We start from the raw sequence: 20,414 nt of genomic DNA, 5'->3' as shown, positions 1-20,414 counted from the left end.
TGGGATTGAGCCCCACATCGGGCTCCTCCGCTATGAGCCTGCTTCTTCCTCTCCCACTCCCACTGCTTGTGTTCCCTCAATTGCTGGCTGTCTCTCTCTCTGTTAAATAAATAAATAAAATCTTAAAAAAATATATATATTTTCCAAGCTTCCGTGAAAGCAGTTGAAGGCTATGGTGTCATGGCACCCACCTTACTAGAAATGGAACCACAGCACGGAAGAATATGTGGACGGGCACGCCTCATCACCATATCTGCGTGAGAGGGTGGGAGTCGTGTGGGGCTGGCGGGCAAAATGGCTAAGAGCACGTGTTGGGGAGTCAGACAGGCCTGGCTTTGAGACCTAGTGTTACCACGGGCTGACTCTGTGACCTTGGAAGTGATTGTACCTCTCTGCGCTTCAGTTTTCCCGCCTGTCGAGTGCGGCTAAGCTCGCCTGCCTTGGGTGGTTAGCTGTGAGGATTAAATGAGAGGATCCATGTCATCTGTTTAGCGCGGTGCCCTGCACGTTGTAAGTGTGTGGCATTACTGTCCTCTTCCTATCATCATCATCATGGAGAAGGTGACCGTGTTTGCAAGACTGAGTAGGTGCCTGGGTGAGGAGGAGATAGAGGAACTGAACCTTACAGAAACGGGCCCTGGAAAGTCAGGGACCCAGGCTTTCTTTCTCATTTTCATCCCGACTCTTATAGCCCCTCTACTTCGGTCCCTTTTTCCCCAGGGCTGCCCCAGGGTGGGCTTTCTTTCAGTAGATTTCCTCCACTTCCTTGTCAGCTTACACAAGGCCTATCCACCACCCCCCTCCACATCGGTGCATTTTCCTCTCAAGTCCCTCTGACTGGCAGGGGTGAGGAGTGCTGGTAGCATGTTTACAGCAGTGGCTGACAATGGGGATAGGGTCTTCTGAAGGGGTTGACATTTTCTTTAGAGGGACGGTAGCAACAGACATACTTACAGAAGAGACTGTAAAAGATCCTTGATTATCGTTATGCATTTGGATGGCCACTGAGTCCTTTGTTTGCCCCCCTCAATAGGCTTCTGGAAGAAAGGGAGGTTGTCTTGTATTGTGATTTCCATGGCCACAGCCGCAAAAATAATATCTTCTTGTATGGCTGTAACAGCAACGATCGCAAGTACTGGCTTCACGAGCGTGTGTTTCCTTTAATGTTAAGCAAAAACGCACCAGATAAGGTAAGCACATACGGTAATTTTCCATCCACTAAGGAAGAAAAGGACTCAGTGAATCCTATACGCCCTTTGCATCTCTTTTCATTGTCTTAGATAAATCCCAGCAACCTGGGCCTCAAGAATTTACTCTGGTTTTGTTTTTGTTTTGTTTTTACAATATAGTAACTCAACAGTTTTACACATTATTCAGTGCTCATCGCAATAAGTATACCCTTAATCCCCTTTATCTATTTCATAGGTCCTTCCACCCACCTCCCCTCTGGTAACCACCAGTTTGTTCTCTGTACTTAAGACTCTACTTTTCTGTTTGTCTCTTTTCTCTTTGACTGTTTTGTTTCTTAAATTCCACATATGAGTGAGATCATATGGTACTGGTCTTTCTCTATTTCACATAGCATTATACCTTCTAGATCCACCCATGTTGTTGAAAATGATAAGATAGCATTCGTTTTTATGGTTGAGTCATATTGTAGATATAGACCACAGCTTTATCCATTCATCTATTAATGGACACTTGGGTTGCTTCCACATCTTGGCTATTATAAGTAGTGCTGCAATTAACATATGGGTCCATATATCTTTTTGAATTAGTGTTTTTGTTTTCTTTGGGTCAATACCCAGTAGTGGAGTTACTGGATCATATGGTGATTCTATTTTTAATTTTTTGTGGAACCTCCATTTTGCTTTCCACAGTGGCTGCACCAGTTTGCATTCCTACCAACACTGCATGAGGTTTCCTTTTTCTCTACATCCTCGCCAAAAAAGACATCCTTTCTTGTCTTTGAGTCTAGCCATTCTGATGGGTGTAAGGTGATACCTCATTGTGGTTTTGATTTGTATTTCCCTGATGATGAGTGATGTTAAGGATCTTTTTATGTGTCTGTTGGCCATCTGGATGTCTTCTTTGGAAAGGGACTTCGAGAATTTAGGAAGGTGTGACTTTAAGAATCACTCTGTGTAGAGGGCACCTGGGACACTTTACTGACTGAGCCACCCAGGAGCCCCAGGGATCTCTTTCTTTAAATAAAATGACATCCAAATATGTGTCTTGTAAAAAATAATAATAAAAAATAAATTTTTTAAATGATATCCAAAACCCAGTATCTAAACCAATTAAAAGCAGAACTACCCTAATTGAAGACAGAGGGCTTGGGCTTGGAACCTTGCCCATTCTGCCTCTTTCAGTCCTTGTGGGAGGCTCCTCAATAGAACCCCTGGATCCCAAGGTGCATGACTTAAAAACCACTAGGTGGTGAGATACCTACCAACTGTAAAGCACTTTCAGCAGGANAAGATAGGTTGGGATGGGTGCCAAGTATATGTTACAAAGCCCAAGTAAGGAAAGAGGGTTGGGGTGGTCATAAAAGACAGTGGAGGATACTGAACTCCAAGCCGAGAACATTATGTAAGAGGGAGTGAGAATTCCAGGCAGAGATTACAGGGGTGAGGCATACCCGAATCCTAGATAGAGGATAAACCCAACTGGATCAAAAGGCTCAAGTTGGGGAGGGGTAGAAATAAACCTTAAAAAAGTCAGCTAGTGTCTTGAATGCCAAAGTAAGCCAGCATTCCCAAACAGGAGTTCAAGGCACCCTAGTCCTGCAAAATGTCCCGGGAAAGGTGGGGAAGGGAAAGAAAGGTCACGGGCAGTAAGAAACAGAATCTACTCTCTCCCCTTTGGAGACTCAGAGTCTACGATAACACACTAAATGCTCTGAGAGGTCCTGCACAGGAAGTCTGTGTAATTTGGTTAGTCCTTTCTCCTCCTGACCAACATGACCACAGAACTCATTTTCTCCTCTGTAATACCTGTTAACATCCCGTAGAAGTACTATTTTATGGGACATACTTTAGGAAATGATATATAGACCCCCAGGAAACCATTCTTATATCATATTAATGAATGTTAGGCATCGTATGTTTGCCAATTTATGTTTAACGGAGGGTTTGGGTTTCTCTTTAGTTCTCTTTTCATAGTTGTAACTTTAAGGTGCAAAAGTGCAAGGAAGGAACGGGCCGAGTTGTGATGTGGCGCATGGGGATCCTCAACAGCTACACCATGGAGTCAACCTTTGGGGGGTCCACCCTGGGTAAGCTCTCTTCTGTACGTCACAGGTCAGCATGACAAGGGGAAGCCAAGCAAAGCACTGAGGGCATGAAATCCCTTTGAATTCTGGAGAGATGATTGACCTAGAGGGTTTTCCCAACTGCGCCTTCTGCTGAATCTGACCAACCTACATAGGAGGGCGTAAAGTAGCGTAATACTTGACGGGACAGTATAGCGTAGTGGCTGCTCGGGACCTGGAATCAGGCAGATGTGGGTTTGACTTTCAGCCCCATTTACAAGTGGTTGATCCTCGCCGAGTTACTTAACTCTGTGAACCTCTTTTTTTTACCTGGCAATAACAGTAGTACCCGCCTTGTAGGTCCTGCCTAATGAGATATTGCATGTAAAGCCCTTGGCATAGCACCTACCACAGAGTAAAACTTCAGCAACTATGGCCATCACGATTGCAGACTTATTCATTGTCAAAGATTCTTCTGAACCAAACTAGAACTAGAGGGAGAAAGACTCTGTCCAGAAGCACAATATTCTAGAATCAGAGGTGGTGGTGTTTAGGAGATATTCATAAATTAGATTGCATTTGCTCATTAGGATTCAATAAGAAATGTTTACGGATTTTTTTTTTCAGGCAATAAAAGAGATACTCACTTTACCACTGAGGATCTAAAGTCCCTAGGTTACCATGTTTGTGACACCCTTCTGGATTTCTGTGATCCCGACCGAACCAAGGTAAAATGGGCTTTCAAGAAATGTGGTGATGCTACTGTGATCAGTTTCACATGGGTTCAAGGTCAGTTCAGTGAGATTATAGGTGGTCTTTATTTTCCTCCTAATATCATTCTGAAGTTTTTATTATCGATAGAAGTAAGAAAGCCCCCAGGCTGCACACTGTCCGTAAGTGGTAAGACCTCATAACTCCCCAAGAAGGTGGAAGCCTTCATGCCGACTATCTGTCAGCACACCTCTCCCTCACTTTGCTTTTCAGAAAAGCAAGAGTCCCTTCTCTTCTCCAAAACGAACCCTGCCCTTTGCGCACCTGCCAGCCCCCCACTCCATGGCCTCCCTAAGGTCATGCCTCATTCGTTCCTTCCTCCTTTTTCTGTGTCCTCCAGTTTTTTCATCTTACTTCTTCCTCTCAACGTGTCCTCTCAACACGTGTTCGCAGCTGCCCCTGTCCTGACTCATACACGGGTTTCCTTTGGTTTTGTTTCTCTAGCAGAGAGTCAGGAGGGTATTTCTATTGCCCTTCATCGCTCAGCTTCTTAAAAGGGAGTCTGCGCTCCTGGGCTCGATCTAACTCCCCTCTCGTGCCCCCTCTCAGATGGCCCTGGGGACACTGATACAGACGGCTCTGGATGCAGCTGTTTAATAAAACATATTTAAAGGAGAATTCGAGCACAACATGGCCTGTTAAATCTCATCTGCTGTGGCCCAAAATCTGAACAACCCCATTCTAATATTTCCTTCCTTGCTATTCAAAAAAAAAAATAAAATAAATCAGACCTTTGCATTATTTAAAAAGTTTATTATTGCCTGGAGCCAGGGAAAAGTGCCTAAAGCAGTGTTCACTTGCTGTTCTGCCTTACAGACAGTTACTACAGCTCATGTAATTTGTATGATAACATGTCCTTACTAGCAGAGGTGACAGCCCACTCATCTTTATGTCCCCAGCAATAAATAAAGTGCCTTTCAGCATATACCTAGTAAATATTTGATAAATAAATAAATGAATAATCAAAAATGTTCTTTTTTTCACTTCCACAGTTCATGCAGTGTTTAGCAGAGCTTAAAGAACTCTTACGAGAGGAGATCCATAAGAAATTCAATGAACTTGGACAAGATATGGATTTAGAAGGAAGTTGGAGTGACATCTCTTTGTCTGACATTGAATCCAGGTAACAAACTTCATTTCAAAAAAAAACCAGAGAAGTTCTGTATTTTTTAATTGTTTTTGTTTGCTCTGTTGTTTCATTGGTTTTGAACCTCAGGTGCAAAATACTGAATAAAGCATGGCACACTTAAATATATTTCATTTCTTCAGCAACGATGTATTGAGTACCTGTTCTTTGACAGCCTCATTTCTAGGTTAGGGAGATGGGCAGGCAGTATGTGTAGGGCCTTTAGGCAATTAATTGTAAAGCCTTTGTCTTTTACTCCATGGGAGGTGGAGAGCCTTTAGAAGGTTTTAAGTAGAGAAGTGTCATGTTCTGACTTGGGTTTTAGTTCAGTAGGAATATCCTGGCTGCTATGTGGAAAAGAGATCGTGAAGAGGAAAGGCGTAAGCAGGAAGATTCATTAGGAGGGTCTTGCAATGATACAGGTAAATACAGATGGTGGTCTAGACCTGAGTAGTGTAGTGGTTGAGGGTGTATGAATTGGTTGGATTCTAGATATATTTTGAAGTCTCAAACATTAGGATTTTCTTATGGATTGGATATGGAGCATAAGAGAAAGAGAATGAGTCCATAATTGGTTAGATGAAGTTGCCTTTTACGGAGATGGGGAAGATAAAGGGGGTGGAGAAGTTTAGGGGCACAATGAAGATCCGGAGGCTAGTGTTAGGCACGTTCAGTCTGAGATGTCTTTTAGACATCTAAATGGAGATGTTGGATGGGCAGCTGAATATATGAATCTGGAGTTCAGTGGAGAGGTCAAATAGGGTCATCATTGGATAGATGATATTTAAACTTGAGACTAGGGGTCCTGGGGTGTCTCAGTTGGTTAAGCATCTGACTCTTGGTTTTGGCTCAGGTCATGTTCTCAGGGTTATGAGATCAAGCCCCACATTGGGCTCCCTGCTCAGTGCAGAATCTGCTTGAGATTCTCTCCCTCTCCCTCTGGCCTTCCCCCCCCACCTCCCCGCTTGTGTGCACACACTTTCTCAAATAAATAAATAAAATATTTTAAAAAATACAAAGATAAATAAACCTTAAGACTAGATGAGATCCCAAGGGACTAAGTGCAGATAGAGCAAAGAGGAGGTCCAAGTCTAAGCTGGATACCACAGGTCTAAGAGGTCACAGAGATAAGTAGGAGCCAGGAAGTGAGGTAAAAAGTCCAGGACCCCACAATGGCCTCCAGGCTATAGGATCTAGCCCCCCGATACCTTATAACCTCCACCCTCACCCTCTCACACACTGCTATAGCTACACTGGCCTCCTCACTCTTCTTCAGACTTGCCACACCCTCTTCTACCTCAGGGCCTTTGCACTAGCAGTCCCAGCTGCCTAGAATGCTCTTCCCCCAGACATCTACATGGCTCATTCCTCAGACCTCCTTCAGGTCTTTGTTTAAATGTCACCTCTTCCAATATGGCCTACCCCTGTTACTCTAATACTGCCACTTGCTTCCCAGCCTTTGCCTTCCTGCCATTCATTCCCTATCCCCCTGAGGTGCTCTACTTTTTCCCAAAGCCTTTGTCCTTAGATGTCATTTACATCTTTATTGTGTTTATTATGTATTGTCTGTTTCCCCCTATGAGGATATGGGTTCCTCAAGGTCAGAGATCTTTATTTTGTTCATCTCTGTATCTCATGCACCTAGAACAGTACCCAGTCTATAGGGAGAGCTCAATACATATTTGTTGAATTAATGTAGGATCTCAGCCCCACCCTCGTAATCTCCACAAGTATTTTAGGAAGCCCCCAGGTGGGGGGTATCTCACAAGTGTGCAAGAACACCTTCTACTCCAGCTTACTGGCCAAGGTGCCCCAAGCCTGCCCCTGGCGGGCCTCAGTCAGGTTTCTGGGCTGGACATGGCAGTCCTCGGCCAGAGGTGGCGCTGTAGACTGCAGTGGACAGGCGAAGGGGCTGGCTCTCCCTCCTACTCTATGCGGCACATCGACATCTGGGCCCTGAAGCAGTTCTGCTGGCTGAGTTTCCCAAGCGTCTCCTTGGGAACCTTAAATCAGAGCGTCAGGCTAGGCAGTGTGCCCATTCACCAAGTTGCCTCCTCCACTCTCCCAGAATTCTCTGCCTCGCCCTCCGGGATCACTGCACGAACCACGCTTCACTCTCAGCCTCAACAACAGAATGCCCCTGCATGTCAACCCATTAGGATAGAGCCCTGGGGAGTCAGCTCAGAAACAGGGAGACTGCATCCTAGCCGGCTCAGCGGGGGCGCTCTGATACATTCAGTGAAGAAGTATTGAAACCGGTTTGCCGGCGTCTGCATCAGGGAGCCAGCTATCACAAGCCTCCACGGGGCTCCACCTGTCCATTCTCACCATGACGCAGAAAAGCAGACTGAGTGTCCAAGCCCAGTTTGAGTGTGCCCTGGGTGTGCACCTACATGGTCTTCAGCATTTCCTGGGGCACACTGCATCGACTGCTTTTATCCTGTTTATTAAAGTCTTCTGTTATCTCCAAAAGGGACTTCAGAGGCTATTATCCAGTGGCCTCAAAGGCTACTCTTCAGACTAGAAAAGCCTTTCAAGAACAGGGAATTGGGAATTAGATCAGAGAAAAGAAGGCTTTCTTCCCGCTGTCTTACTGTGGGGTTCCTCATTGTGCACCAAAGGGAAGGAGGGGGAGCATGAACAGGATGAAAGGCGTGAGCAAAAGAATGGTTTGAAATGCCATCTTTTCCCAGGAGATCTGAGTTTTGTGCCTAAGACATTTTTTTATACATGGAGGCCATGTGGCAGAGCACAGCTCCCAGTTCCAGCCAGCCACCCCCCAGGAAAGGGGCAAACATAATGTGACACTTGAGCAATGGATGTGACAAAGGCAGCAAGGGTGGATTTTCTGAGCCCTTGTTCATCCTTGCCCCTGCAGGCAGGGGGCCGACAATTTGTGGGGGAAGACTTTCAATCAGGCTGGACACGCATCCACAACTTTTGAAGCAGGAATTGGGATATTGAAAGTAATACTCCTGGTCCTCGACCTACAGATTCCTTGTTATCAAATATGTTTCTGTATATATTCAACACAGTTTTAAAGAGTACCTGGTAGGATCCTTGCTGTCTGAACTGCTACTGGCCAGACAGGAATGAATGAAACAAATCCTGCTTTCAAACAAATCACAGTCCCCTGGTATTGTCCATGGCACACTAAGAATCTTCCAGCCTCTCACGGTCACTGCCGAGGGCAGCTTTGCCCAACTGGCCAGTATTTACTTTGCCACATGGATTGCAAACTCCTTGGGGTCAGGGGCTCTGCCATGTTCATCTCTGTGCTTGATGCACTGGCTGGCATGCGGTACATGTTCAGAATGAATGAATGAACGTGCTTGTCAAGAATTCTTAGTCATTGAAATGCAGGCACTGGGGGCAAGTAGCAGGCTGGATATCCTAATCCCATGCTGCTGGTCTGGTCAATGTTCCTAGACAGTAATAATGGTATTTCCTTTTCCTCTTTCCTTCTGGAAACAGCACCAGTGGTTCTGACAGTTCCCTCTCAGACGGTCTTCCTGTTCACCTACTGAACATAGCACATGAGGTAAGATGGTAGAGACTCTCACCCCCAGGAAGTAGCAGCCATAAGGAAAGTATGACCTTCCTGGATCATTTGGTGGAATGTTACAGCTAAAATCTATAGAAAAGGGGCTCCTGGGTGGCTCAGTTGGTTAAGCATCTGCCTTCAGCTTAGGTCATGATCTCAGTGTCCTGGGATCAAGCCCCGAATTGGGCTCCCTGTTCCACGGGAGCCTGCTTCTCCCTCTACCTGCCCTGCCCCCTGCTTGTGCTCTCTCTCGTTCTCTCTCTGTCAAAATTAAAAAATAAAATATTTTTTAAAAATAAAATAAAATTTGTAGAAAATATAGCAATGGTATCCTAACATGTTACCCTGCCCTGGAGTCTTTCATTTTGTCCTTTATAACTTTCCTTTTAAAAACTAGGGGAAAATCTAAGGGAAAAAATGTGAGGACTCCATGTTTATTACAAAGTTTACTAAAATGAAAAAAGAAGTTTAACTTAAAGTGAAAACCATCTTAAGAGGTAGAGGTTGTTAAAAATGACCCATACTTATTTATTTATTTAAGATACTATTTTGGGGGGGTGCCTGGGTAGCACAGTTGTTAAGCGTCTGCCTTCGGCTCAGGGCGTGATCCCGGCATTCTGGGATCGAGCCCTGCATCGGGTTCCTCTGCTGGGAGCCTGCTTCTTCCTCTCCCACTCCCCCTGCTTGTGTTCCCTCTCTCACTGGCTGTCTCTCTGTCAATAAATAAATAAAATCTTAAAAAAAAAATAAGGTACTATTTTTATACTTATATCTCTGTACCCCAACATGGGGCTCGAAATCACAATCCCAAGATCAAGAATTGCATGCTTCACCGACTGAGCCAGCCAGGCACCCTGACCCATACGTTCTTAAAAAGTGTTTCTTTATTCACGTTGTTGTAGATAGTTTTTTATACTTTCATATATTAAGGGTTTTTTTTTTTTGACCCATCTTGTTCACAGACTTTTTCTTATATAGATGACATAAATCTTTAGAAACAACAAAATATTTGTTGTGGTTCCTTAGGCACATGATTTCCTGGTTGCATGAAGAAATATGTCCATCATAAGTTGAGCTTAAGGCTGTGTCAGGTGCAGCTCAGCCCAATCAGACTGGACCCTATAAGTTTTTCAGCTAGATTTACGACCACATCGGTATAAGCTTCAGCACACCATAGGTCCCTGGATAATTAGTCCCGAGATTCACTTGCTTAATTATTAAAGCCACCTTGTGGTAGTAGCCTAACTGAATCTTTTAAATTTTTTTAAAAATTTTTTCTTTTTTTTTTTTTTTCAGATAGAGGGTGAATGGAGGCAGGGGGTTGAGGGGGAGGAGAGAGAGCCAGAGGTAGCGGAAGAGAGAGAGAATCTTAAGCAGTTAAGCTTAACTGACTGAACCACCTGGGCACCCCAGCCAAACTGATCTTTTTTTTTTTTTTTTAAGATTTTATTTATTTGAGAGAGAAAGAGAACATGAGCAGGTGGAGGGGCAGAGGGAGAGGGAGAAGGACAAGCAGACTCCCTGCCGAGCAGGGAGCCCAATGTGGGGCTCGATCCCAGGACCCTGAGATCATGACCTGAGCTGAAGGCAGATGCTTAACCAACTGAGCCACCCAGGCACCCCCAAACTGAATCTTTTAACAACACACCTCATAATCAATAGTGTTTGTACCTGACATTAGTGCCATAAGTAATCTGGTTTTATATTGTGAAACACAGATACTTGGCTATCGGTATAGTTGCCCCTTTGGTGGTATACCTGTAATAGTGGGATTTGGGGATGTTAAATGGGGAGTGGATTCTGCTACGGAGGTAACTCAGCTGTTTGTTCCCCAAACCAGCAGCAGTTCGGCACCATGGGGTCCACGTACTGGGTTAGCCATCGTGGCTTGAGTGTCGTGTGGAAGAGGGCTCCATGTGGGTGGGCGTACCTCTGGAATCCTCAATGACGACTTTCTCTGTGCTTTCTGGAATAGGTGAATCAAAAGAAGATGTATAAGAAGAGAAAAAAGAAGCCACTTCAGACGAGGAAACAGCGAAATGAACAGTATCAGAAAAATAGTTTGATGAGGGAGTTAAAGTTAATAGACGATGTCCCGGTAAGAAGGCCCTGTTGCCTACTTCTGCTCTGTGGTCAAAGAGCGTTCCATGGAGGGAGCAGGCCAAGGGGATAAAGTTTACTCTAAACCAGAAAGGGAATGTGGAATGGGGATAGAAGGAAGCTGTTTTGAGTTCAGAGCTCTTCCATGGGTCCTCTGGACATCTCTGAGCAGATCTCAGCCTCGGCCCACAGATTCTGTACTACACTCGGGCATGGGTTTTGACCATGGTGGTTACTGGGGAAGTGGTGGCTGGAGCCAGTCCAGACTTGCAGGGTAGCTGAGGTGTCAGGCCTCGTCCAGTATAAGGATGCCAGGCCCCTTTCCAGTCTCCTCCCAGCTGCCACCCCCATGCCATGCCCCCTGCTTCCTAATGACGAAAATGCTTTCAGACATGGAAGTTTTATTGTTGAGTGAATTGGGTCAATTATGACTAATTGCAATGGATCAATTAAAAAATATTCTCTTTGCACTCAATCCTTCCAGGAGAGGGCAGGGTTTGCTTCTACTCTGCAAAAACAGCCTACCTTTTTCAGAAATTCAGAGAATGCCAGTTCTTCCACAATGCGAAATGAAAACCCAAGGTTGAATGAGGTAGTAGTTTTGCTTGCCTTTTTTTTTTTTTTAAACTCATTCATGGAAAATTTATCAAAACTTTTTTTGGTAATATATTTAAAGTGTACAATGTGGTATTTGATATATTTACACACCATGAGAGGGTTCCCACCGCTGAGTTTAATAACACATCTACCACCTGAAGTAGTTACTTTTTTTTTCTTTTCTTTCTTTCTTTCTTTCTTTCTTTCTTTCTTTCTTTCTTTCTTTCTTTCTTTCTTTCTTTTTTTTGCTTCGTTTGGTTTTCTTAATGATTTTTTAAAATTAATACATAATGAATGTGTTATTTGTTTCAGGGGTACAGGTCTATGATTCATCAGTCTTACATAAGACCGAACGCTCACCACAACACAGACTCTCCCCAATACCCATCACCCAGCCACCACATCCCCCCACCCCCCTCCCTCTCCAGGAACCCTCAGTTTGTTTCCTAAGATTAAGAGTCTCTTATGGTTTGTCTCCTTCTCTGGTTTCGTCTTGTTTCACTTTTTCCTCTCTTTCCATATGATCCTCTGCCTTGTTTCTTAAATTCCGCATATCAGTGAGATCATATGATAATTGTCTTTCTCTGATTGACTTATTTCGCTTAGCATAATACCCTCTAGTTCCATCTATGTGGTTGCAAATGGCAAGATTTCGTTTTTTGATGAATGCGTAATATTCCATTGTGTGTGTGTGTGTGTGTGTGTATATATATATATATATATATATATATATATATACCACTTCTTTATTCATTCATCTGTCGATGGACATCTGGGCTCTTTCCATAGTTTGGCTATTGACTTTTTTTTTCTTTAATGAAAGTTTATACCCTTTTACCATCTTCTCCCTATTTCTCCCACTCCCAGCAACGACAATTCTACTCTCCGTATCTATGAAGTTGACCTTTTTTTTAGGTTCCACACATAAGTGATACCATGCAGTATTTGTCTTTCTCTCTCTGGCTGCTTTCACTGAGCATAATGCCCTCCGGGTTCATCCATGTTGTCACAAATGGCAGGATTTCCTTCTTTTTAAAGACTCAACATTATTTGCAGGTGTTTTCTCTCATTCCATAGGTTTCCTTCTGATTCGGCTTGGGGGGGGCTGTTAAAAATTTTTTAAAAGTAAATTCTCTCCCCACCATGGGGCTTGAACTCACAGTCACATGCTCTACCAACTGAGCCAGCCAGGCACTCTTACCTTTTGATTTTGTTGATTTCCTTTGCCGTGCAAAAGCTTTTTAGTTTGATCTAGTCCCACTTGTTTATTTTTGCTTTTGGTGTCAAATCCAAAAAAATCATTGCCAAGACCAATGTCAAGGAGCTTATCCTCTATGTTTTCTTCTAGGAGTTTTATGGTTTCAGGTCTTAAGTTTTTAATCCATTTTGAGTTGACTTTAATGTGTGGTACAAGATGGGGTATGGTTTCATTCTTTTGCATGTGGGTATCTAGTTTTTCTAATACCATTTATTGAAGAGACCATCTTTTCCCCATTGTATATGTTGACTCTTTTGTGAAAAATTAATGGATCGTATATGCATGAGTTTATTTCTGAGCTCTATCCTGTTCCATCTTTGACTCTTTGTTGCAGATTCTCTGATTTTTCCAATTAGCACGTCTCTTCCAGGCTGAAGAACACAATAGGCCTCTATCTGTGTCTCCCTCCTGTCAGTGCCACCAGGAGCAGGGGAACATTAAAATTACTGGGGACATTGACACTACTTTAGATTAGACTCTACTGAAGGCTGACAACCGATGCTGGTGATTTGTGATTTTATACCTAGAACATAAGAACAGGCTGCTGCATGGTCTGCCCATCCCTCCATTCAACAAATTGAACTGTGTAACCACTACATGCTACACCCTCTACTGCCGGAAATGCAACACTGAACAATGTGAGGGACCTTAGAGTCTACTGGGGGTTTTAATAAGGAAGCAGGAAATTACATCACAGAGTAGAATGAAGTAGGAGCACAGAGGAAAGGTGCCCAATCACATTTTAGTACTTTGGAACTGTGTGACTATAAAATCCTTGTTTGGGGTTGGTTTTTTTTTTTTAAGATTTATTTATTTGAGATTGAGAGAGAGCAAGGGGAGGTGTAGAGGGAGAGGGAGAGAGAGAATCTCAAGCAGACTCTCTGCTGAGTGTGGAGCCCTATGTGGGCCTTGATCTCACGACCCTGAGATCATGACCTGAGCTGAAATCAAGAGTTGGATGCTCAACCGACTGAGCCACCCAGGTGCCCCTTTGGGGTTTTTTTATGTATAAAAATAAGTTTCGTGGGTGGCTTAGTCAGAAGAGCATGCCACTTTTGATCTCGGGGTCGTGAGTTCAAGCCCCACGTTGGGTGTAGAGATTACTGAAAATAAAAAATAAACTTTAAAAAAATTTAAAAGTAAGTTTTGATATAATAGTAGATAACTCTTAGTGGGTAGGGTGCAAAATAGGCCCTTCTCATGCAAAATGCTGCCCTGTGGTTAGCAGTGATTTAACGTGGTCCCACTGTGTACTCTGAAGAACCCCACAGAGCACGGCCTGCACTGAGCGCCATTTGGTGTCTAGTGTGGCAGCGGCAAGAGCACAACTTTCAAGTCTGGCTTGAGTTCAAATTCCAGCCTCACTATCATTTTTCATAAGTTACTTAACCACTCTGGGACTCAGTTTCTGTATCTAAAATATTGGGGTAATAATACATACATCATAAACGTTGTTGAGAAAATTAGATGTGAAACTGTGTAAAGTACCTGGCTTTACCTGGTAGGCACTCTGAATATTAGTTCCCTACTTTTCTTCAAATTATTATTCATCTGTGTCTTGCCTGTCTTTCCGTGTGACAGTAGTGTAATGACTTATCATTCAGGAATAAAACACCCTCAGTGTCTATTCCGTGTAATCCCACTTGTGCAAGTGGAAACTATAGTGAGAATGTGTTCCTTTTTCTCCATCACAGCTCCATGGAAGAGACAAGGGCACCTCCCTGGACCCACCAAAAATGACCTCCTTGATTCCGACGAAGAGTAGAGAGAGAATGCAGGTATTTCATTCTACTGTGTATACATCTGTGCCAGCAGCTAATGTGATTTGGCTTTCAGGTGTGTGGCGTGATTTGGAGGGATGGTGATCGCAGTCCACAGTTTCACCTTCTAGGATTTGCTCCGTCAGGTGAACGTCCAAGCCACCGACCACCAAGGAACACAGCCCACAGGGTGCCGCGGGATGGGAGGAATCCCACCTGGAGCTAAGAGCTTGCCCTGGAGAATTGAGTTTCATTTTAGCACACAGGTGTTAGGCGGCTGTTATTTCGCAAGCCCATGGCAGCAGTTGAGGTCACGTGATAGTGAATAATGCAGCGGTTCTCAACCCTAGGAGATGTTAACAACACACCGGGGTGCCGCCTTCGGTCGTGAGCTGTGCCTCACGTCCAGAGTTACCAGAGATCGTTCAGTACTGAGGTTTGTGAGTGATTTGCTTTTTTAAAGGAGTAAGTTAGAATGAGTTAGTATTTATCCCGCTAATACCATCTCTCTTGCTCATTTGCATTTTCTTTCTTGAGAAGGAGGAACAAGAGGTGGAGAAATAGCTAGCAAGCTGTCGTGTCAGATAGCCCTGGGGATGTCTATGGGAGGGTGCTGCTCGCATGCGTCCGGGGCGAGCAAAGATTGAGAACCACTGGACTAACGTGGGTATACTAGATAGAGAATGGACAGTTCTCCCAAGGGGAGGTCTCTCCGGTCTTCCCAAGGCTGTTGTTCGGGACTTCTCAGATCGGTGCTCCCGCTTACCCATCAGTATCTTATGGAGACCCTACGAGATGCGGGGCCCCTTGAGGACTGTAAGACATGACCCCTCCCTTAAAGCAACAATCCTCTAGGAGGAGTGACAAGATATAGTCCAATCACCATGGCATCACAGAGCCTGGAGAGCAGTGGGAAGACAGGTGTAGGTAAATTCAAATCAAAGAGGATTTTTGTCCCAAAAGGCAGGTGAGCCACGATCTGCCCCCTCTCCTCTGAGGCATTCACTGCAGGAGGTCTCCAGGTTGCTGAAGCCACATGCCACAGTTGGAACCTGCTAGTTAGGCCACAACATGTAACCAGGGAATCAGTTAAACCTGATGTAGCAGGTGAACGCCATCCAGGCTTTTACCTTTACTTCCAATTTCTTTTTTTTTTAAAGTATTTTATTTGTTTAAGAGAGAGAGAGGAAGTAAGAGAGAGCACAAGCAGGGATGGGGCAGAGAGAGAAGCAGACTCCCACTGAGCAGGGAACCCAACATGGGGCTCAATCTCAGGACCCTGAGATCATGACCTGAGCCAAAGGCAGACGCTTAACCTACTGAGCCACCCAGGCATCCCCACCTTCCATTTTCTTACGATTTCTGGTGGAGCCTTTCTCTAGCAGAGACATAGGCATTTAACTTGCAGGCACAGTCAGATAAGCAGAGTCACAAACAGTGGGGCAGTCTCCTATCTTGATAGATCATATTCTCTTTGTGTAATGTCTCTAGAGAGCTTGTGAAATGCAGTCACTGAACTCAGGGCCATCAAGAACTTTCCTCCAGCTCTCTGGAGGCCTAGGCCAAATGCTTGATTCAGCTCTGCCCTGGAACCACATCAACTACTTTGTACTTTGGTATTTGGGGGAAAATGCAAATATTTCTCACTAACTCCTTGTAAAACCAACCCCAACCCTAACTGTAACTTTAGAAATTGCAACCTAAAGTGATTCAACTTTTATATCTTGTTTGCACAGACTGAGAAGCCAGGATTCACAGTGTCGTGCTCTCCAAAGAGAAGCACAAATCCCAGCCAAGAGCCGGTTCCAGATATGAAGCCAAACTGGTCCAGGAACAGATATCCTGCCACAAAGAGGGGCCGCGCCACCATGACACTGTACCCATCCCTGCACATATACACGTACCCATAGGCGGCCATGTTTTGGGTTAGACACACTTTGCAATGAGGGGAGTTGTGTGATCGGGAGCCGCGTTAACGCGCTGTACTGCGTTGTGTGTCCGTCGTGCACTGACCTTACACTATGTGCTTACGTCTCGTGCCTGCCCTCACGACACATACCTCGTGAATTAGATGACTTTTTTCATGAAGTAAAATTTTATAATGTATAGAAAAGCTTCCTTTATCAGAAATTGAAGTGTGTGCTCATGAACCTACAGCACAGACGTACCTCATTTTAACCAATAGAAATTCTCTCTAAAATTATGTGCAAATCCATTTTAACAGCTCAAATTCTATTTTAAACATATTCTGGGAGTGCGCTTTGTTTAAAAAAAAAAGTCTTGCTTGAACGCTTTCTGGCAATGATCGGTCAGTCAGTGATTTATCAGCTGGCTCATGCTGAGGTGTTACCACAGCGAGAAAACAATTCACGTCTTAGCCGGAGTTTCGTATGACATATATTATGTTCAACACGGTTACATACATTTTTTAACCCACTGATTAAAATTCTTTCTCTCCAGCCAGTTGTTTCCTTTGATCGGTTAACTACATCACCTTATGTGAATGGGTGTTTTATATTTTTAGATCTCTCGCGAGCACCAAGCACAGCCTGTCGTGTCCACATGCCGGGGCCGTGTGGAACGGTCACTCTAGTTCATCCCAGGCCTCCTGCTTTCACTTTCCCCTCTGCCTGTCACCTTGGATTGAAAGTTTCCCGGTGTATTTTTCACGATCACTTGTAAACTCCTTCAGCCGCCACCACGACCTGGATGACTAATGATGAGAACCACATGGCAGCACAAATTTTAGTACAATTCCAGTGTCTGTGCCTTTTTTTTTTTAATTAATAGATTTTATTTTGAGAACAGTTTTAGATTTACAGAGAAATTGAGGACACAGGACAGAAAGTTCCCAAATACTGCCCACCCCACCCCATGCCTCACACACTGCGTGAGTCTTTTTCAAGGTGATGATACCTGCCTGAGCTCTTTTTTGTTTGTTCGGTTTGGTTTCTAATATGGAACGCGTCACGAATTTTCGTGTCTTCCTTCTGCAGGGGCCATGCTCATCTTCTATCTCTCTCTCCTTTAGTGTGTGTGCTGCCAAAGCCAGCCTCTGCCCTTCTATTCCATACCTTACACCCTAAACCCTAAACTCACACCCGAAAACTCCGCATTTTAAGTATCTAGAAAGCACATAGCCAAAACCCTACTTTTTGTCCCTAAGAAGAAACCCTCCAAGGACAAGTCCACAGTTAAACAACTGCTGAGGGCAAACCTTCGAAAGTTGTTTGGAAATACTTGTTTTTGCTTCAGATAATTTTAAAGAAAGTTTATAAAGAGCACCCCAGTATGATAATATTTTTGGGATCAAAAATCAGAATATGCAGGGGCACCTGGGTGGCTCAGTCAGTTAAGCCTCCAACTCTTGATTTCAGCTCAGGTCATGATGTCCACGTTGTGGGATCGAGCCCTGCATCGGGCTCTGTGCTCAGCAGAGTCTGCTTGTCCCTTTCCCTCTACTATTCTCCCTACTCATGTGCTCTATGTCTAAAATAAATTAAAAAATAAAATCTTAAAAAATAAAATAAGTTAATCTAAAAAAAATCAGAGTATGTGATCAGATTTCCCCCCAAACTTATATGAGATTTATTTTTCATAAAACATGCCTTTTTATATTCAACACTGAGATTTTATGGTCTGAGATGACTGGTAATAGTGAGTTGGTGACAATGTATAGAAAATAATCATAATATAGTTATTGTACTTCACTCATTAGACTATTTTGAGTGATGGCATGAAATTTTGGCTGCTTAAGCCATCAAGATCTGTGGGGTTATGATCAGATTTTTTAAAGTACTTTTTTTTAAAGATTTTATTTATTTATTTGACAGAAGTAGTAAGAAGGAACACAAGCAAGAGGAGTGTGAGAGGGAGAAGCAGGCTTCCCGCCGAGCAGGGAGCCCGATGTGGGGCTCGATCCCGGGACCCATGACCTGAGCCGAAGGCAGACGCTTAATGGCTGAGTCACCCAGGCACCCCTAAAGTACTTTAAAAAAAAAAAAAGATTTTATTTATTTGAGAGAGAGAGAGCAGAGTGGGGAGAGGGGCAGAGCTGCAGAGGGGGAGGGAGAGGGAAAGGGAGAGAATCTCAAGCAGACTCCAAGCTCAGCACAGTGCCCAACACAGGGCTCGATCTCACAATCCTGAGATCATGACCTGAACCTCAATCAAGAGTCGGACGCTTAACCGATTGCGCCACCCAGGCGCCCCTGTAAGTACTTTTTGAAAGTAAAACCTTCCTGAGGTGGGGCAGGGAGGAAAGCTTCGTCAGATGTGGTTTGGACACTCAGATATTGAAGCGGCAAAAAGGAGAGAATCCATGCAGCCCAGGCACAGCTAGTAAGCTAGTCATTGCCAAAATGCGGTGCAGTTCAAGTTTGAGCCGGGCTCAGCTCACGGGCCTGCAGCAGAGCAGCTGTTTGTTTTCTCTAGAATAGAGTCAAGCTTTCCTGCTCCGATGATTAGGAAGAATTGCCCCACCCAGCATTTACATGCTGAGCCCCTGGTGCCTGTCATTTCCCATTGTGCTTTTCCTTTTTAAAAAAACATTTATTTGAGAGAGAGCACAAGCAGGGGGAGTGGCAGGCAGAGGGAGAAGCAGGCTCCCTGCAGAGCAGAGTTAGATGCAGGGCTCGAGCCTGGGACCTGAAGGCAGATGCTTCATGGACTGAGCCACCCAAGTGCCCCTCGTTGTGCTGTTGGTAGGAGGTTGCGAGGGTACCTCTAGCTGGAAACTTTAAAATGACAAACTAAGGGGCACCTTAGTGAAGCGTCTGCCTTCAGCTCAGGTCATGATCCCAGGATCCTGGGATACAGTCCCACATCGTTCTCCCTCTACCTCTGCCTCTCTCTCTGTCTCTCGTGAATAAATAAATAAAATCTTTAAATAAATAAAATGACAAGATCATTGATTCTGTGTGGACATACAAATCTCATTCTGCAGGACAAACAACGCAAAGCCTCTTGATCACTAAGAGTGAATCATGAGAACGGGAATCAGGGAAAAGTAGAAAAAAGAGCATTTTAGTCCGGTCAGAGGCCAAGACCAACTTAACATTCAACGGTTGTCAACAAAGGTTAGGGTGGGGGGCGGTGCCTGGCAGGTTCCATTGGTAGAGCAGTGACTCTTGACCTCAGGGTCATGAGTCTGAGCCCCACGTTGGGCACAGAGATTACTTAAAATATACACATATTTTTTTAAAGGGAAAAGGGAAAAATAATGGATTTCATACTCTGTTTTCTTTATAAATTAAATGCATAGTCACTGATAGCATTTTTTAAGATTCAAGACGGATTTCAGGTGAACATGTTTTCTTTCGAAGTCTTACTTTTGGGACCACGTGGTCACAACTGAGGTCCGGTGTCAGTACTCCTTTCTGTCTTTGGAGAAGTGACAACACCTCTTGAAAGCGGTAGAAACAAGTCCAAACAGGTAAGGTGATGACAGTAAGCATTCCCCTTAAGTTTCTGATGGAACATTAGATACAGGAACTCTCTATGGACATAGAGGCTCCTCGGAAAAAAAAAAAAAAATTCTAGGTTTTTTGGTTTTTTTTTTTTTTTCCATTTGTCATTTAAAAAATGCAAGAATTTTGGAGATCTCCCAGTACCTGGCCACTCTGATACTACCGGTGATCTCTGGTTTAGTTATGTTGTCACCAGTGTTGATCCCAGCTTTCAGCAAAAATACCATACAAAATGCTCTGCTTTACAGAAATAGAGCTGCTACTTCTGATTTTCCAGGCTGTTCTCAGACTAGTTCTGCTTTCAGTACCTAGAATAGCAGAGATGTTTCCAGAGCTCAGAGACTTGACACCTTCTGCGCAAGGATGCCTTTGAGGCCACAAAGCCTACTCCGTCCTTTAAACTACAAAGGCAAACTGTAAGGCATGGCTAGGTTTTGCCGAGCTACATTCCACCAGGGACCTTTCTGTCTATTTCTTAGTGGAATATTCCTGGGGATGATAAGCCCACCTCTGTTAGCGCTTGTGGAAGCCCAGCAT

The 20,414-nt window shown here is 44.1% G+C and overlaps 1 protein-coding gene and 1 non-coding gene across 3 annotated transcripts in view; one reads left to right on the top strand and one right to left on the bottom strand.

Moving 5' to 3' along the window:
* AGBL2 (AGBL carboxypeptidase 2) overlaps window positions 1-17,187 on the top strand; it is a 34,582-nt gene extending 17,395 nt beyond the window's left edge. For both annotated transcript variants that reach the window (XM_008700966.2, XM_008700968.2), the window contains 9 exons: window positions 1,034-1,190; window positions 3,151-3,277; window positions 3,881-3,981; window positions 5,017-5,147; window positions 8,625-8,691; window positions 10,670-10,792; window positions 11,279-11,386; window positions 14,344-14,427; window positions 16,146-17,187. In XM_008700966.2, coding sequence (XP_008699188.2) covers window positions 1,034-1,190; window positions 3,151-3,277; window positions 3,881-3,981; window positions 5,017-5,147; window positions 8,625-8,691; window positions 10,670-10,792; window positions 11,279-11,386; window positions 14,344-14,427; window positions 16,146-16,319 — 1,072 coding nt within the window. In that variant the 3' untranslated portion in view covers window positions 16,320-17,187. The remainder of the gene's footprint in view (window positions 1-1,033; window positions 1,191-3,150; window positions 3,278-3,880; window positions 3,982-5,016; window positions 5,148-8,624; window positions 8,692-10,669; window positions 10,793-11,278; window positions 11,387-14,343; window positions 14,428-16,145) is intronic.
* Window positions 17,188-17,360: 173 nt separating this feature from the next.
* LOC121104853 lies at window positions 17,361-17,462 on the bottom strand. Its single transcript, XR_005837228.1, has one exon. It is a non-coding gene; the product is annotated as a U6 spliceosomal RNA (small nuclear RNA).
* Window positions 17,463-20,414: the final 2,952 nt, after the last annotated feature.

Source organism: Ursus maritimus, unplaced genomic scaffold (assembly GCF_017311325.1).
Source record: "Ursus maritimus isolate PB19 unplaced genomic scaffold, ASM1731132v1 scaffold_23, whole genome shotgun sequence".
NCBI classification, from domain to species: domain Eukaryota; kingdom Metazoa; phylum Chordata; class Mammalia; order Carnivora; family Ursidae; genus Ursus; species Ursus maritimus.
The sequence above is the reverse complement of the archived record's forward strand: the minus strand, read 5'-3'. Positions and strand labels throughout refer to the sequence as shown.